Raw genomic sequence first — 17,017 nt, forward strand, 5'->3', positions numbered from 1 at the left:
ACATCACATCGCTTTTATTATGTGATGTATTCATTCTCCGCTGCATTCGCCCGCTCGTGTCCGCAAATAACGTTCCAGTTTTTATAGCGAAGACACACCGTCGATTGCGGTCACGTCATTGAATATCAATTAAACAGTGGTTGCATTATTTATTTGCAAATTACTTCACCATAAAGTATGGTGAAGTAATTTATAATTTATTATTTGGCCACCTGAGGAGCTTTGTAACTTGACTAACTTTTTTATCAAGACCTGAATATAAAGTTAAGATTTATTTGGTTAATTCTGAGCATTACCTTCGCAACAGAAGTACATCACCACTGTCCACAACAATTCTTATTCATCTTTCACAGTGCCAGTAGGTTCGTTTAAGTTGCGTGATGAAAACATGTTTGCTGGACTACGTCATATATGACATGTCGCTCAGGTGTCTGTCTCCACATTATTGACGAATCCAGCCGTCTTTTGTAAACTTTTTGCTGGCAAGGTTTTTTTAAATTTTATTTTGTTCTTTTTAAAACTGGTGGCCTCAGACAAGCTTACTACGCCTCTGCTCACCACTTATATTGCGTTGTTACACGTGGCGCCTGGGCCGACGGGGGAGAGCGGCGTTCTTTGTTCGTCAAACAAGTCACCGAAGGGCTGCCAGCCTTTTGTCCGCCGTGTTTTGTACATCTTAGCCGGGAAGTGAGGTGGCATTCCGACACCATAAGACGTTCGACGAGACGACCACAGTGGTTTCTTGGTGTCACAGGTGCAGTGTGGTGGCCACGCCCCAATCAGAGACGTTGACTTGAGCGAGTGTGAGCGGCACCATCAGAAATAGTGTGTGTCCACCGTGATTCAACAGCTCATTCTGGACCCATTCCCTGATTTAGTCAAAACGCACACTTTATAATGAGCCACCCAGCTCATTCGCAAGAGATCTCTCGCCCTGTCTGTACAGAATGTAATAAATCCTCTGTTAAGTTTGCCATCCTACTCCTGAGTGCACATACGTTTTCTTTTCTGTCTCTCTACACCCTCTTTCTTGCCCGTATTTCTCCACCTACAGTTCTGGGCAGCAAAGTGGATGCCAAGATCTGGTTAATCCCCCAGCCTTCCTTTCTCTCTCTTGCCATCTTACTGCCTTGGCATCTTCATCCCGGATATCTGATGCCTGAATTAAAAGGCATCAAATATTTTCTGCAGCATGTTGAGACGCTGCATATGAGTGATAATCCTCGAAAATTATCAATTTCAACACCACGGACAGGTGATGATATACCCTGAGTAGGTTCGAGCATGTATTATGCCTGGACGCTTCTAATCTCCATTAAACTTCTCCCTTTCGATTTCATCCTTCGGGGCTTTGTGTAGTTTTTCACCTAACGCGCTGCATTCGTGCTGCACTGCCACCATTTCATTTCTTCTGTGTATACGCCCTGTTTCGGGCACGATCATAGGCTGCCATCTTGGACTGATTATTATGCCGTTTTGCATTCATATGAATATTCGAATAGTGCTACGGTGAACTCGCACGCATCAATACCCTGGGCCAGTACATTCAACGTTGTATGACCAAAATCATTGCTAATTACGACATAGAAAACCAGCAAAACTGATTTTAAGCCTAAGATGGCAGCGTCTATGCATTACTGCAACTGTTACATTTATTTTTTTGTCAATTTGTCCAATATGTCGTTTCATTCAGCGGCCGCCGAACTTGTGCCGCTGCTCATAGTGGTACTCTCGGTCTCTGAAGCTGGATGAAGATAACTAAGAGGCCTGTTTTTTACTGGCTACATAAATGTGAAACGAAGCTATAAATCAAGATGAAAAAGAAAAAGACAAATCTGTAAAAATTTGGTACTGGTGCATAAATGGCGCGCCGATTGCGCCGATGAAAAACATCGGCGGCGGCAGCGCGCCGATCAGTTCGCGGCGGCGCGGCGAAAACTTTCGGCGGCGGCGCGCCGACCAGTCGGCGCACACTTCTACCTAACAGCACTTTGGCTGACCACAGCTGAGCGTCTTACAGTTTATTGACAAACATCTGATACTTCACTATTTGTTACAAATGCAGAAAACTTAAAAATATATTGTATTATTTTTAGTTTCATATTGAATGTTTATTATACGCCGTTCTAATCATTGCTTTGTTGGCTGGCTGCAGGGCTGCAGTGTGCACGCAGTCACAATATGGCCGTCGGATGGCGGTTAGGAAGCAGGTTGTTTTCTATAATTTGCATCGTGTAGTGAAATAAGTTTCTTCGAGGTGTTGTGATGGAGCACCATTCAAAGAAGAGGAAGAGAGGACACTACAAGACTTACTTAAATCCAGATTGCCCTGTAAAGTTCCACAACTGAATTATTACCTTAACCAAGCTGGACGCAAAGCATCACCGTGGTGCGTTTTTTGCAACGAAATTGAATCAATTGTTCCTTTTATTCGGTTGTCGTTATTCTTATCAGAGAAAAAAATTTTTAGAAGCCCAATTACAGAAGTTGGGAATACAAGTAAATGTACCAGTACTTTTATCACCTGGCAGCACTTCATTTGGTTGGAGCATATATCCACAGGGATATATGCTCCACTGTGTTCGATTACATCAAAGCAACAAAAAGATTACCATTCTAGTGAACCCTAACTTTTTCAGATCTTTAGTTTATAATTCATAGCTATGTCTGTCAGGAACAAGAGATGGTTTGTCCGCTTGCTCAGCAACGATTTTTGTTTGTTCACAATTTGATCTCGAAAGTAATTTTTCAAATTGCTTTTAGTTTCATATAAGTATCTTGCCGCCCTGTTCTTGGCGCATCCCTCTTTGTGGGTGAGCGCCATCCATCTGAGGTCATCATCATGATCATTATCCTAAATCGCAGTTCCTGCTACCAAGGACCACTTCATGCGTGTGCTTTTGGTTCTAGTTTCGTTTAAGTATCTTGCAGCCCTGTTCTTGGCGCATTCCCCTTTGTGGGTGAGCGCCATCCATCTGAGGTTATCATCATCATCCTAAATCGCAGTTCCTGCTACCAAGGATCTCTGCCTGTCATTTTGTCTTTTGGAGCTTCCATTTCTGGTTTCTCTAATGGGACAGTATGCGTGGCCGTCCGGGACTATATTGATGAAACTAATAGGTTGACTAATTAACCAGTTTCATTATCCTAACAGGTTCATATAATTATATACGTATAAAATCAGATTATTGCTCTATTCTAAGAATAAATTCGTTTATGTAAATATTTGTATGCATTACATTTAGCACCACACTTTCCTAGGCTATCGGTAATCCTTCTGTTAAACCTTCATCATTCCAAATCTGAACAGTAAATGTTGAAACCACTGGATTCTTGGCCAATCCCTCACAGTGGGTATGCGCCACTAACAATAGGAGAACGACAACAACAACAATGACCACTTCATGCGCGTGCTTGCAAAGCGTAAGTCTGGTTATTTTTCAACATGGATGAGTACTTTCGATGAGGGCTTTTGCTTGATTAGGGCCCTGTTGATCATATCAGTGGTTGTTCAAATCAAGCTGCATGGCGCTCAAGGACTGAGATAGTTGTGCAATGTTTTACAATCACTTTTTTTATTACTCTTGAAGCCCTGGCTGCAATCGAATGTACTTGGTCGTGGGGAGTTGCTGTTTTTTGTCATTGCATTTTTTTTGCCAAGTTAGCGCAGCAGTTCAAACATAAACCTCATTTTCTACTGGGACACCAACACAAGCGTGCCTATTTCAAGTGACGATACAGATAGTGACACAGAAAGGGCAGATCAACCAAGTCGAACTCTGTCAGTAAAGAGCTGGGAAGGTGATATTGACAGCCCCTGATCCAAACGTTCGAAAGGAGATGAAGATTTTGCCTTCATCCACTGTGTATTGGAATAAAGTTCTTTCTTTCTTCAATATAATTGTTACATTTTGTATAATTTTTGTTTTGCGAATATTGTCCCGACGTCAAGAGAGAGGTCGTACTAGAAGACGCTGAGAAAACAGCAGCGGGTCGGTCTTTTTGTTAACCGCGTGAGAGAGAGTTCCTCATCTTTGTCGTTGTTGCATTCTGCATAAAAGCGTGCAGATGCGCGTATGCGCTGTCGCCTTCGTCTTTTTCGCGGGACGCACGTGACATTTGCCTCCCTCCAAAAATGGCATCGTCCCGATGCGTAGCCAAGGCACTCTACTTATAAAAACGCACATATGCACCGGCACGCACAGGACAAACGAGAGTTAGCTGGACAAGTAGGGTTTCATCCGGATGACATGCACGATTTCGGGTGCGCAGTTTCGGCGACTGGAACTGCAATTGCCGTCAGGAATAACTTCGTAGTTGATGTCGTTCAATCGTCGGGTGACTCGATATGGGCCAAAGTATCGTCGTAATAGCTTTTCTGAAAGTCCGCGTCGACGTATTGGGATCCAGACCCATACCTTGTCGCCTGGTTTGTAGGTTACCAATTTATGTCGTAGGTCGTACCGTTTCGCATCTTTGTGTTGCTGGTGACAAATACGCACGCGGGCTAGCTGTCGGGCTTCTTCGGCACGCTGACCAAATTCTTCGGCGTCAGCGTGAGTGTCGTCACACTCGTGCGGCAGCATAGCGTCCAACGTTGTAGTGACTTCGCGCCCATGTATTAAACTAAACGGCGTCATTCCGGTAGTTTCCTGCCGGGCAGTATTATAGGCGAAGGTCACATAAGGCAAGATTTCGTCCCAGTTCTTGTGTTCTGTGTCGACATACATGCAGATCATGTCTGCGAGGGTCTTATTAAGCCGCTCTGTTAGTCCGTTTGTTTGTGGGTGGTACGCCGTTGTTCTCCGGTGAGCTGTACCACTGAGCCTGAGAACCGACTCCAAAAGTTCTGCCACGAACGCAGTTCCTCTATCCGTGATGAGAACTGTTGGAGCACCATGCCGAAGGACGACGTTTTCTATGAAGAAATGAGCCGCTTCTGCTGCTGTGGCCCTCGGCATGGCTTTAGTTTCTGCGTAGCGAGACAAGTAATCAGTGGCGACAATGATCCATCTGTTTCCTGTGGTAGAAGTTGGGAATGGGCCCAGGAAATCCATTCCGATTTGGGCGAATGGCTTTGCTGGTACTTGAACGGAATGTAATAAGCCTGCTGGCCTGCCGGGTGGTGCTTTGCGTCTTTGACAGTCGGCACATGTTTGGACGTGATGTTTTACAGCAGCAGGTAGGTTAGGCCAGTAGTAACTGTTTTGCAGACGGGACAATGTTCGAGTGTAACCGAGATGACCAGAGGTGACTTCATCATGGCAGGCTTCCAGAATTTCTTTTCGCAGTGATGCAGGGACGACGAGCAAGTATGGGCTGCCGGTGGGAGAAAAGTTTTTCTTGTATAGGACGTCGTTCCTTAAACAAAAAGATGGCACTCCTCTCGCAAAAATTCGCGGCACGTCTTCCCGTCGTCCTTCTAAGAAATCAATAAGCGAAAGCAGGTCAGGGTCACGGCGCTGCTCTTGTGAGATAGTGGCCGCGTTGATGACTCCCAAGAATGCGGCGTCCATAGACTCGTCATTAATAGCGGCAGGCTCAACGGGTGACCGCGAGAGACAGTCTGCGTCGGTGTGCTTCTTCCCTGATTTATAAATAATGGTCATATCAAACTCCTGAAGCCGAAGGCTCCAGCGTGCTAAACGGCCGGATGGGTCTTTCAAGTTAGTGAGCCAGCAAAGCGAGTGGTGATCACTGACGACCTTGAATGAGCGGCCGTACAGATACGGTCGAAATTTGAGAACCGCCCAAACCACGGCGAGGCACTCTTTCTCGGTAGTCGAGTAGTTCTCTTCCGTGCGAGAGAGAGCTCTGCTGGCATAGGCTATCACTTTCTCGGAGTTATCTTGCCATTGTATCAGTACGGCGCCCAGGCCTACATTGCTTGCGTCGGTGTGAAGTGCTGTTGGCGCTTCCTGGTCAAAGTGTGCCAGAACCGGAGGTGTTTGGAGGCGTTGGCGTAATTCGTTGAACGCTGTTTGTTCCTTTTCGCTCCAAAGAAAGGGGACATCCTCTCGTGTGAGCCACGTCAGAGGCGCCGCAATAGACGAAAAGTTGGCGATGAATCGTCGGTAATAAGCGCAGAGGCCTAAGAAGCGTCTCACTGCTCTTTTGTCATGCGGTGTGGGAAACTTTGCGACAGCGTCGATTTTGTCCGGGTCAGGTCGAACACCTTCGTGGCTGACCACGTGGCCTAAGAAGCAAAGTTCGTTGAAACCGAAATGGCACTTCTCTGGCTTTAAAGTCAGGCCAGCCGAACGTATAGCTTGTAGAACTGCGAATAATCGACTTAGGTGTTCCTCGAATGTAGCTGAGAAGACGACAACGTCGTCTAGATAAACCAAGCATGTCTGCCACTTAAGTCCTGATAGCACAGTGTCCATTAAACGCTGAAAAGTGGCTGGCGCTGAGCATAACCCGAATGGAAGCACTTTAAATTCATAAAGACCGTCGGGCGTCACGAAAGCAGTTTTCTCACGGTCTCTCTTGTCGACCTCTATTTGCCAATAGCCACTTCGCAGGTCCATCGATGAGAAATAGCGTGCATGCCGCAGCCGATCAAGAGAGTCATCTATACGTGGCAGTGGGTAGACGTCTTTCTTCGTTACTTGGTTTAACTTGCGGTAATCTATACAGAAACGCAAGCTGCCGTCTTTCTTTTTAACCAATACCACGGGGGATGCCCAAGGACTCTTGGAAGGCTGTATTACGTCATGTTGGAGCATCTTCTGAACTTGCTTTTGGATCTCCTCACGTTCTTTCGGAGCCACACGGTATGGGTTTTGACGGATCGGTCTCGTATTTTCTTCAATGATGATTCGGTGCCGTGTCAGTGGTGTTTGCTTGACTTTCGACGTGCACGAAAAACAATTTTTGAACTGGTGTATCAGCTCTAGTAGGCGCTGTTTTTCCGAGGCTGACAGGGTTGAGCAAATGTTGACAGACAAAGGTGTCGAGGCTGGGATGGTCGCCTCGTCCGGTTGCAAAGCGAAGCAATCTCTGGCTTGGTCCACGTCGTCGTAGTAGGCAATCGCGGTGCCCTTCTGGATGTGACGACGCTCGTTGCTGAAGTTGGTGATGAGGACTTCTGCCCGCCCATCAATTAGTGCCAGAATGCCTCTCGCTATGGAAACACCTTGCGTAAGCAATAGCGTGTCTATTCGCTCCGCTATCACCTCCTTACGGCACGGCCATTCACACAACACCGACACAAGGCAGCAAGATCTCGGCAGGAGCATCACATCATCGGCTACACGTAAACGTTGCAGTTGTTCTTCAGTGGTGGCGTCGACGTAAGGATGGGAGGAAAAGGTGACGATACGTTCTGGGATGTTGATGATAGCACCGTACTCTCGCAGAAAATCCATACCCAAAATTAACTCTTTACAACAGTCCGGTAAAATGACAAATGTGGCGACGAAGTTCGAATCATCGATTACGAGCCGAGCGGTGCATTTACCGGTTGGCGTCATTAGCTGCCCACCAGCACTCCTTATGCTCGGCCCACTCCACGGCGTCTTAACCTTCTTAAGGCGGTCGGCGAGCTCTTGTCGCATGATAGAGAAGTCAGCACCAGTGTCAACCAGTGCTGTTACGTGGTGTCCGTCTATAATAACGCTGAGGTCGGCACGTACAAATTCATTGGCAGTAGTACTCGTGGTTGTTGTCGTCTTCGTCATCACCGTCGTCACGTCGTCTTTGTGTAGAGGCAAGGGGGTCTTTTTGGCGTCTCGGCAATTGGCAACCTTGCCCCCGGAGGTCGCGGCAGTTAGTTTCCCTGGCACGGGCTTGGGGAGCGGTTTCTGATGGCGTCCGCGTATCTTTGGCGATTCGGGGAATTCTGACCTCGTGCAGGTGAGGGAGACCGCCAGCGACGACTTGGTGAAGACGCTTGGTTGGTCGGTAGGTGATCAGCACCATGGTCACGAGGGTCTTCAGAGTAAAAAGAAGCGGGCCGAGAAAAGTTTCCAAACCGGGTTTCTCGATGACGGCAGTAGCGCGAGATGTGGCCTGGTTCGCCGCAGTTGAAACAAAGGGGTCGACGGTCGGCAGTGCGCCACAAGTCGGTCCGACGTACTGGTGGTCGCCGCACAGGTTCACGCTGCCACCACGGCAAGGTAACGGGCCGCGGCTGAAAGGGTGGTTCTTCTGGGGCAGGCGGATGACGGCGCACGGCATCAGCATAGGACAGTGGACGTGGTTCGGGTGGTGACGCCGGTGATGGAAAGGCTTGCCGTAGTTCCTGGCGCACGATTTCTGCAACAGAAGCAACTGGGGGATCGGTAGACGGAAGGCCGAGGGCCCGCAGCTCTTCCCGCAGGATTTGTCGAATCATTTGCCGTAAAGAGTTTTCGGAAACGGCAGCGTTTTGAGCGGCGGCACCAACAGGCGTTTGGTCGGGCAGGCGGTCAAAGTGGCGGCATCGTTGCCGGAGCGCCCGCTCAATGACAGTCGCCTCTTTGATGAATTCATCCACTGTTGTTGGCGGATTTCGTACAAGGCCGGCGAAAAGCGGTTCCTTAACTCCCCGCATCAGATGACGAACTTTCCTTGCCTCGGGCATGTCAGGGTCAGCGCGGCGAAATAGGCGGACCATATCCTCAGCGAACATGGCCACGCTTTCGTTCGGCTTTTGCATGCGGGCTTCGATCATCTGTTGTGCGAGATCCCGTCGGTCCGCACTCAGGAACGTCTCGAGAAGCTTTTGGCGGAAATCGTCCCAGGTTTGGAAAGTAGGCTCCCTGTTCTCGTACCATGTGCGAGCGCTATTTTCCATTGCGAAGTAGGCACGGCCAAGTTTTTCTTGCACGCTCCAACGATTCACCACAGCGGTCCGCTCGAACTGGTCGAGCCAGTCCTCGACATCTTCATACGGTTCTCCACGGAAGACTTCGGGAACACGAGGAGTCTCAAAAGTTACCTGGTAAGGGTGAGTCGTTTGGGCCGGGGCCGGGGGAAGATTCGCAGACGCTGAAGGGGCCGCCATGTTGGTAACAGGAGATGCCGTCAAGAGTTCTGGGCTTAGGCCTAATAGGCGCCGGCTGAATCGGTGTACTGGAGTCGCAGCAAGACGTTGAGGCTCCGGACTGGGTGTACGGTCCCGAACAACGCTTTCTTGCATCAGGTTGCAGGCCCCAGCACCTCCACCAGTGTCCCGACGTCAAGAGAGAGGTCGTACTAGAAGACGCTGAGAAAACAGCAGCGGGTCGGTCTTTTTGTTAACCGCGTGAGAGAGAGTTCCTCATCTTTGTCGTTGTTGCATTCTGCATAAAAGCGTGCAGATGCGCGTATGCGCTGTCGCCTTCGTCTTTTTCGCGGGACGCACGTGACAATATTTTTCAAAATTATTTTAGTTTCAAAACAGCATTCGTTAGAGATAATGACGAATAATGAATGAAACAGGTGACATGAAGTGTGCACTGCCAGTTAATCATATTCCTTGGTTTAAGAGCAAGGCATTGCGGGTACATTCTAAGGCTGCATACAGCTGAAATTCTGGTTCAAATGTGTACTTGTACTTTAATTACTGCATTTTCATGATGAGTATGTGGTTGGCGTATACAGATTTTAATAATAGCTGCAGCTTGTAAATATTCTTGATTATTATTGTAAACAAGCCTAATATAATGCAGACTTGAACCTAAGATGATATAGTGACCGCATTCTAAGTTTTGGGATTGCAAGCTGAAATGCTACTCCAAATCCTGTTTGGCTAACATGCATAAAAAAGTTTCGATAGAGGGTTTCAAAGGTGGCATCACTGTGGATTTGCGTAATGAGTAGCAATACCACTCACATTTAGAATTGCTGAAAAGACTTCATGTTTCTCCTGTAATCGGGGAGTTCCGTTAGACATATTCCATTGCAGCATGGGTCCCATTAAACTCTATCGGGGTCCCATTAATACAAACTGGAACCTGTCATCATGGCAGCAGGTAACTTCAAATAGACAGAGGTGGTTAGAATGTTTGGAGCCATCACATGGACTGTAGAACTGGACCGTCCCATTGAAGCATGCACTTTCAATGGGGCACCATTTACACCCCAGTTGAACTCCACTAGACCCCCTTTGGCTCCCATTGCTCCCAAGTGGAACATCCAATTGGACCCCTTAACTTTTTTTGACTGGGAACAGACACAGCACAGACACCGACTGGACACAAGAATGTGCCACTCACTGCCAAAAAAATGGAAAGTTTGTCCTTGAAACATAACTTTGCAGCCAAGTCGTTGCCTAAATACTAAACTCATCACAGAAACACTTGCGCCAGTATCTATCAATGCCATAGTGGCAACGTCGTCGACAAGTACATGAACCTTATTCTGATACGAGTAACTGGTGGAGGCATACTTTGATGAAAATCGGTACGTCCAGCGACCTCACCTCCGTCGACCGGGCTGGCTCGTTTCCCGGTGATGGAGACGATAGCTGTGGCTGATGCCATGGAGACGGTAATCGAGGCGGATGTGTGGTGGGCGGGGTTTAGCTGTGTAGAAACCCGGGCGAATCACTCTGGTTGATCGTCTGGTAGGCGTGCCACTCGTTAGATGGGTTGGGGGGCCAGTAGGTGTAGTCAGGCTGTCGGCTTCGGCTTGCAAACATCGCGGATCGCCGAGGGAATGTCGAACGTCGATTATGTCGCATTGGGCGAAATTGGGCGATATGACCACGAACACCGCACTAATAGCAGACGGGCCGTTCACGAGGCATAGAGAACGTCCTTGAATGTTAAGGGTGCACGATGCTCTGTTCCCACGGAGACGCAAAAGAAGGTGGACTGTAACCGTTATGACTGCGGGGAGCATTAGGCGGCTCTACATAAGGAGACGTCTAAGGTTGAGCCCGTAGCTGAGGGCCACGGCTGGGATAGCTGCGCTTGTCGAAACTCGCAGCATCAATGTTTGTGGACGGTGTATAGCACGGGGGTTCTCGGACGTTCATGGGTACAGAAATGTGACGACGAAGCTCCTCTCGTGCAGCGAATCGTTCACGAAAGGTCGGCAGCCAAGAAATCTTGGCACACATCGACTGTGGTGATGGTCGTAACATTGGCCAGTCGTCCGAACTTCGTGGTGATGTGGCGAGTCTTCAGGGTCTCAAACGTTCGGCAGTGCCCGATCGCATTCACCACAAAATCAAGACTCTCCTTGCCGATGAGGAAGTGGTAGACGTCTTCTGCAGTTCCTTTGAGAATGTGACCCATCTTGTCCTCTTCCGCCATGTTGGCATCCACACACTTGCACAGCTTCAGAACCTCTTTAATGTAGGTTCCGCAAGTCTCACCACAAGGTGGAGCACTCTGCGACAACATTTGCTCTGCACATTTCTTCATCGCAGGGTCGCCGAAGCACTTCTTGATCTCCTCCATGAATTGTTCCCATCTTGTCAAGGTGTCTTTGTGATTCCCAAACTATGCATTCCAGCCATTAACTTAGCTCACCCGTTGATAGTGGCTGAGCTATTTTTCAACGTTATCGCCAAGTTTCCCTGTGAATGTACGAGGCTCTCGGTAGTGGAAAGGTGGCGCCCTCGCAATTGGCTGCTGGATGTTGCCGTCCAAGTTGTGGGGTCTCAATATAGCCAACGACACGCCACACTCTTGGAGTGAACGGACGCAGCAGACGTGGTCAGTACAAACCAAAGAACAATACACATTTATTTAACTAATTTACAACAATGATATCGTCCATCAAATTGATATGTCAATCGTTAACAACACGCTAGGACATCTTTACACGATATCCTTACACACACACACACACACACACACACACACACACACTCCAAAACAAAAACAATAACATGACAGACGAACACACAATAGCATGACAAACACAATAACACACACAAGGCATCGTCGCCAACGCTTGACTTACCATGAGGGCCCCCCCGGCGTGCAGCCTGAGGTGCCACGCACGGGGGATCCACGCTAGAGACAACCATTCGCGACAGCTGCCACGCGCAGAAGACTCGCTCAGCTCTCGCCCGCCACCAATGCTTGCCTTCCGTGAAGGGTCACCGCCGGCGCTACCATTCTACCAACCATGATGATGATAGTGGTGCTCAATGCGAACACAACGCCATCTATCGCCCGGTGGTTCTCACCCTCAAAATGCAGCTTTTGGGCGAGACATGTGCGCCAAGCGGCGCAAACAACTTTACAGGGGGTGTCAGCACCCCCACAAAGTTAGTTCATTTCTTGAGGTAGGGGTGGCAAGCCCGCTAGTCGACGGCTGCGGCGTAGCTCATGCTCTTGCGGTTTTGTCGTTAGTAGATGGCTGCTCTCCTGTCTCGCTTGACAGTGGCTGGCTTACCCAGCACCTTCCACCACATTTGTGACGATTCAGCGCGTTTATTTACAGAATGGAATGATTGCGATTGGTACAGCTCAGAGCCAGAAACAGAAGACCCAGCTGCTCGTGAGCCAGACCCACTTCGACCTCGTCCTCATTATGCACCCATCGAAGTGTGTCAATATTTTTGTTGTTCTACTACCTATATTTTTTGGAAAGAGCATTTCATTCTGCAAAATTTGGTATGCTGCAATGTGTGCTGGAGTACTTTTGAAACTGGCAAAAATGATCTTCCCAAGATATATGAAAAACAACCATTCTCGCGTGGTAATGAAAGAGTTAAGACCTGCAGATCGCGCATCAGACATACCAATGCACTCGCAAGCGCCGCCCAACGAACCCGATCAGCGCGATGCAAAAATCATTAAGAACTTGTTAGAACGCGCCCGAAAAATGATCAAAATTTGCTAGGAAAAATGCACTTTCTTGGCTTCAGCGTGGCACAGTGTTTGATATAGCCGAGCTTCCGCTGTGCAGGGATTGGATATACGAATGCATCGGTCCCTTACTCTTGCATGGGAATTCAAGGGGATTTGTCAACTGTTCGATATAGGCAGTGATTCGATATATTCGAGTTTGATATATCCACGATCGACTGTATTAAAGGGGCCCTGCAACACTTTTTTAAGTAGCCATGGAATGCATTCATGAAGGAGCTGAAGGAGCCTCGCAACTTGACTGCCGCAAAAAGTTTTTGGATCCATCTAGTATGAGCCGAGTTACGAAGTGCTCGTTGTGACCTTGAGCACTTTTCCTCTTCTTTTTTTTTTCTGAAAGCGTGGAGATTTAGTGCGATCACATGCACAAGTGTGGACAAGTCATGGCCTGCTGCGGTGGCCCCAGTAACGACTGAGAATGCCGTGCTCTAGTCAACTAAGGGCTGATACTTGGCCTGTGACTCATTGGTTTTTGAGCCTGTATCATCATTTGTCAAAAGAAAAGAAAGTGGTTTTTAACTGACCTTAAGAATTTATTGTAAATTCCATGCTGGGGGGAGGGGGTTGCTGTGGAATATTTGGCTCGCGTGTTCTTGGGAGCCTCGACTACCAAAAGGAATACCTGCCAAGTCTCCTGGATCTTTTGAGAGAGTACGGTTGGCTGAAAAATCTCCCAGAAGTTGAAATTTTTGTGTATGGTCAGGCCCCATTGACAAAAATGCAACTCTGTCCGCACACCTATTGCTTCATCATTGTATTGTAATGTAAACCAATTTAAGAGACAGTAATGTAAATGTGCTGCAGAATCTCAATAGTGCACAACCAGCTGATACGAATTCGTATGTTCAAAACACTTTTTTGTGTCTGAGTGGGTGGTGCCAACAGTGGTACCAAGCCATCAAGCAAAGGACATGCTGAGGAAGTACACGTGCGGCCAGTGCACACACTGTCAGAGCTGTGGTTATCATTTGCCATAACCGCTGTAGACAAAATCGGGGTCACTCTTGACACAGTCTTGTATGGTGACAACGAAACTGAATGAACTCCGACAGTGAATGCACGTCCAACGTTCCCTGACGCAGCACTGCACAAACAGTGCAGGAAAAACAGTAGCACGTGGGATCATAAATATCAACAAATGGCTCAGTTTTGAAGGCACCAGTGTGGCGAGCGAAAATGGATTAAAAAGGGCTGTACTGTTGGCCGAAGCTTCCACACACAACACTGCGGTGGCCACTACGAGCTACGACAGTGTCGATTATAGTATAATGGCGCAAAGTGTTTTGGTGTTTCTGTCGAACTTCGCTTATGACTATGGTGGAGTGGGCTTAGATATAAGTTGGTCTTAAGTGAAAGTTTCCCTCATGTTTTTACAACAGCCAGCTGCATTGTCTGTTCACATGTTTCAAAAAAGGAGGCATGCAAGTTCTTTTGTTGAAAATAAATGTTTTGTGTGTATATCATTACTTGAAAAAGAGTTTTGATTGTTTTTTGATTATACGATATTTGGAGCAGTACGAATATTTTCGCAACCACTTAAGAATCAAATTACTGAGGTTGTAGTGTAGTTCGGAAGTTTTCTATAAATATTTCTGTAGTACATATACATCCGCTTTGTTCATAAGCCCAGACTGCAACAACACAAATTTTTTTGTAAAAAGGGCTCTTATTCTCTCATTTTCTCTTATTTCCCAAAACTCCCAAATTCAGATTTTTGGAACTTGGCAGGAATGTAGTGTTGTAGGGCCTGTTTAAGCCACATAATTTAATTGATTTTGTAATCATTTTGCTATATTTAGAAGTTCTCTTTCTGGGATGCTTATTTTGAGCTTTCGGTACTAAACATGTTCCTTCTGATGTTGTACAGTGATGTAATTATCATGGTGGGACTCGCCCTGCAATACTCTTTTGTTCAGGCCCGCAGAAGCAGCAGGGAGCTTCAGATGAGTGCCCCAGCCTCGCTGTCGTGCAGCAGTGAGGACTTGCACCGGCTGGCCGAGCTCTCGATTCATGGTGGAGCTGCTGGAGACGCACTGGCCTCTACCCCATCTTGGACACCTGGTGACTCTAGTTTCTCCTACAAAAGCAGCAGCATCACAAGCGGATGCATAATGCGTTTCATGTGCTACTCTGAACCACAGCGTATACACCAGAGCACCGCGATCTCAAAGCGTGCTGCCTTATTGAAAATCGCGTCGCGCCATCTGTTGCAAGCACGGCGAAGGAACGCCCAGGCACTGCCAGGCGAGCAGACGCTCTGCAAATCAAACATGAAACTGAACAACCCGAGTCCAGCTGTAAGCATGTTTTGCGCTCTTCCTCTCCTGGAATTCAGTGGTGATTTCGTGTGAAACGTCGAGAAAACCTTCCACGACAGTCCGAAATGTCTACAGCACATGCATTGCAGACTACAAAAGCAACTTCATCTGGTACGTACTATTGTGACTGAAAGAAACTCGAACAGCAAAAAGCGTTGTTTTCGACTCAATCGCCCTGCGGCGTGCCTTGGCTGTGGCAAAGCAGAATTTGTGCTCTAAGTCGGCGTTAACGTAGAGCTAGAATTTCGCTCCAACTTGCGCTCATCCACTACACGCGTTTATCATTTGCCACTCATGCCGGGTCCTGCGAACACACACGTGGTGTGAAAGTGCCAACCAGAACAAGATTTTTAAATACAGTGACGCCGACCGAAAGCACAGATTCTGCTAGTGAGTCAAGGCATACCACAGTTCGACTGAGTCGAAAGCTACGCTTTTCGTGCCGTTCACGTCTCTTTGCATCGCAATAGTACGCCGTTGTAATTGTATACATGCGTAGTGCTTGCATTCACGTGCGAGTCGTAATACATCCTATTACTGGTATGCAGCCGGCGAAAGAGTAGGGCAATGATTTGGTACTGCATACTATACAGGCATACTGCACGCAAATCGCTGCTGTAAAGTGCTTGACAGCTGATGTCGCGCTTGAGTAAATGCAATAATTGTATTTACTCGTGCACTTTCTTTACTGGACAAATTTTGTTTTTCCTCCCAATTAGGAGTATGTCCTCTGGCAGCAGAGCTCGGCATTTTTTGTTGCGGATGAAAATCTGTGCAATCGGAAAGCATCGCTTCGGCGCGATTGACGCACCGTGTTGGGGTCTCCACATACAATGCTGAGTAATATCTTACTCTTGCACTGGTTGTTTTTGCATCCGAAGATGGCGCAGTGGTACCCAAAAGACTTCTTATAAGCTGGCGCAGCCTGAACAGGCGCTTTTTTTACATTTTAAAGTCCTAGAGCCACTGCTTGCCATGCTAGCGAGGCACGCCTTGGCAATTCAAAACAAATTATGGCGTCTCTAGGAGCGAAAGCATACTGCCGAAGGCGCCTGGATAGGAGATAGGCGTGCTCTCGTCTATAGACATAAAGACAGGGTAGTATGTTCTATTTAACTGGATTTTCGTTTACTGAGAGATCAATAAGACTGTAAAGTACAAGTACAAAACCAGGCATAATAGACGCAGCTGTTTCATTTGAGGAGCAGTTTAATTTAAAAAGGGATTTCCTTTTACTGAGAGTCTACTGTATTGGAAGTGAAAAGACAGACACAGCACCCATTTGCTGCGCCAGCTGTTCCATTTGGTTCCGTGCTGTGTAAGCCTGGAAACCATTTCTGCCTCTTCAACTTCAATCATCACAACACACATGTGTGCACACACGTGCACACAGAGAGGGTGTTTTTTTTAGATAGAACATAATTTTTAAAGATTTTTATGGCAGCCGCGCTGCACTTGGTTTTGCCCATGTCTTCTATGTTGAAGCAAAAATGCATTGCCGCAACTAAAAGTACCCCGATTAGACTAATCAACAGAAACTCGTTTGTGAACATTTTAATTATTGATTTGAGGGCAGTTGTTTACATTATAAAGTTGTAGTGCTTGCCAATTTACAGGATACCCATTTTTACGAAAGTTGCATGTAAAAAATGATGATATTGAATTTCGAGGGTAAAGTTGAATCCGGTCACACCCTTTGTGCAAAAAATGCGGCCTATCTGTTATGCTAGCCCGGAGCTACATGCAGCAATCAAGGGACAAGTTTTGAAGGAAGGCATGTCATGTACATCTGTTCATGAAAAGCAGTAAGTCATTGCAATTTCTCCAGCGATTGCCTTACCTTTGCATGCAGTCTCTGGTGCTTATCATCTAAGCATAAAAGTCAAGGACAGCAAGTACAGTGCA

The 17,017-nt window shown here is 47.3% G+C and overlaps 1 protein-coding gene across 6 annotated transcripts in view; it reads left to right on the forward strand.

The window, feature by feature from the left end:
- Positions 1-17,017, forward strand: part of Takl2 (Tak1-like 2) — a 387,007-nt gene that overhangs the window by 259,389 nt on the left and 110,601 nt on the right. For all 6 annotated transcript variants that reach the window (XR_012895575.1, XM_075896427.1, XM_075896428.1 and 3 more), the window contains one exon: positions 14,711-14,855. Coding sequence is in view for 5 of the 6 variants with exons in the window: in XM_075896427.1 (XP_075752542.1) it covers positions 14,711-14,855 (145 nt within the window). In the remaining variant the exon portion in view is untranslated. The remainder of the gene's footprint in view (positions 1-14,710; positions 14,856-17,017) is intronic.

Source organism: Rhipicephalus microplus, chromosome 5 (genome assembly GCF_043290135.1).
Source record: "Rhipicephalus microplus isolate Deutch F79 chromosome 5, USDA_Rmic, whole genome shotgun sequence".
Taxonomy (NCBI): domain Eukaryota; kingdom Metazoa; phylum Arthropoda; class Arachnida; order Ixodida; family Ixodidae; genus Rhipicephalus; species Rhipicephalus microplus.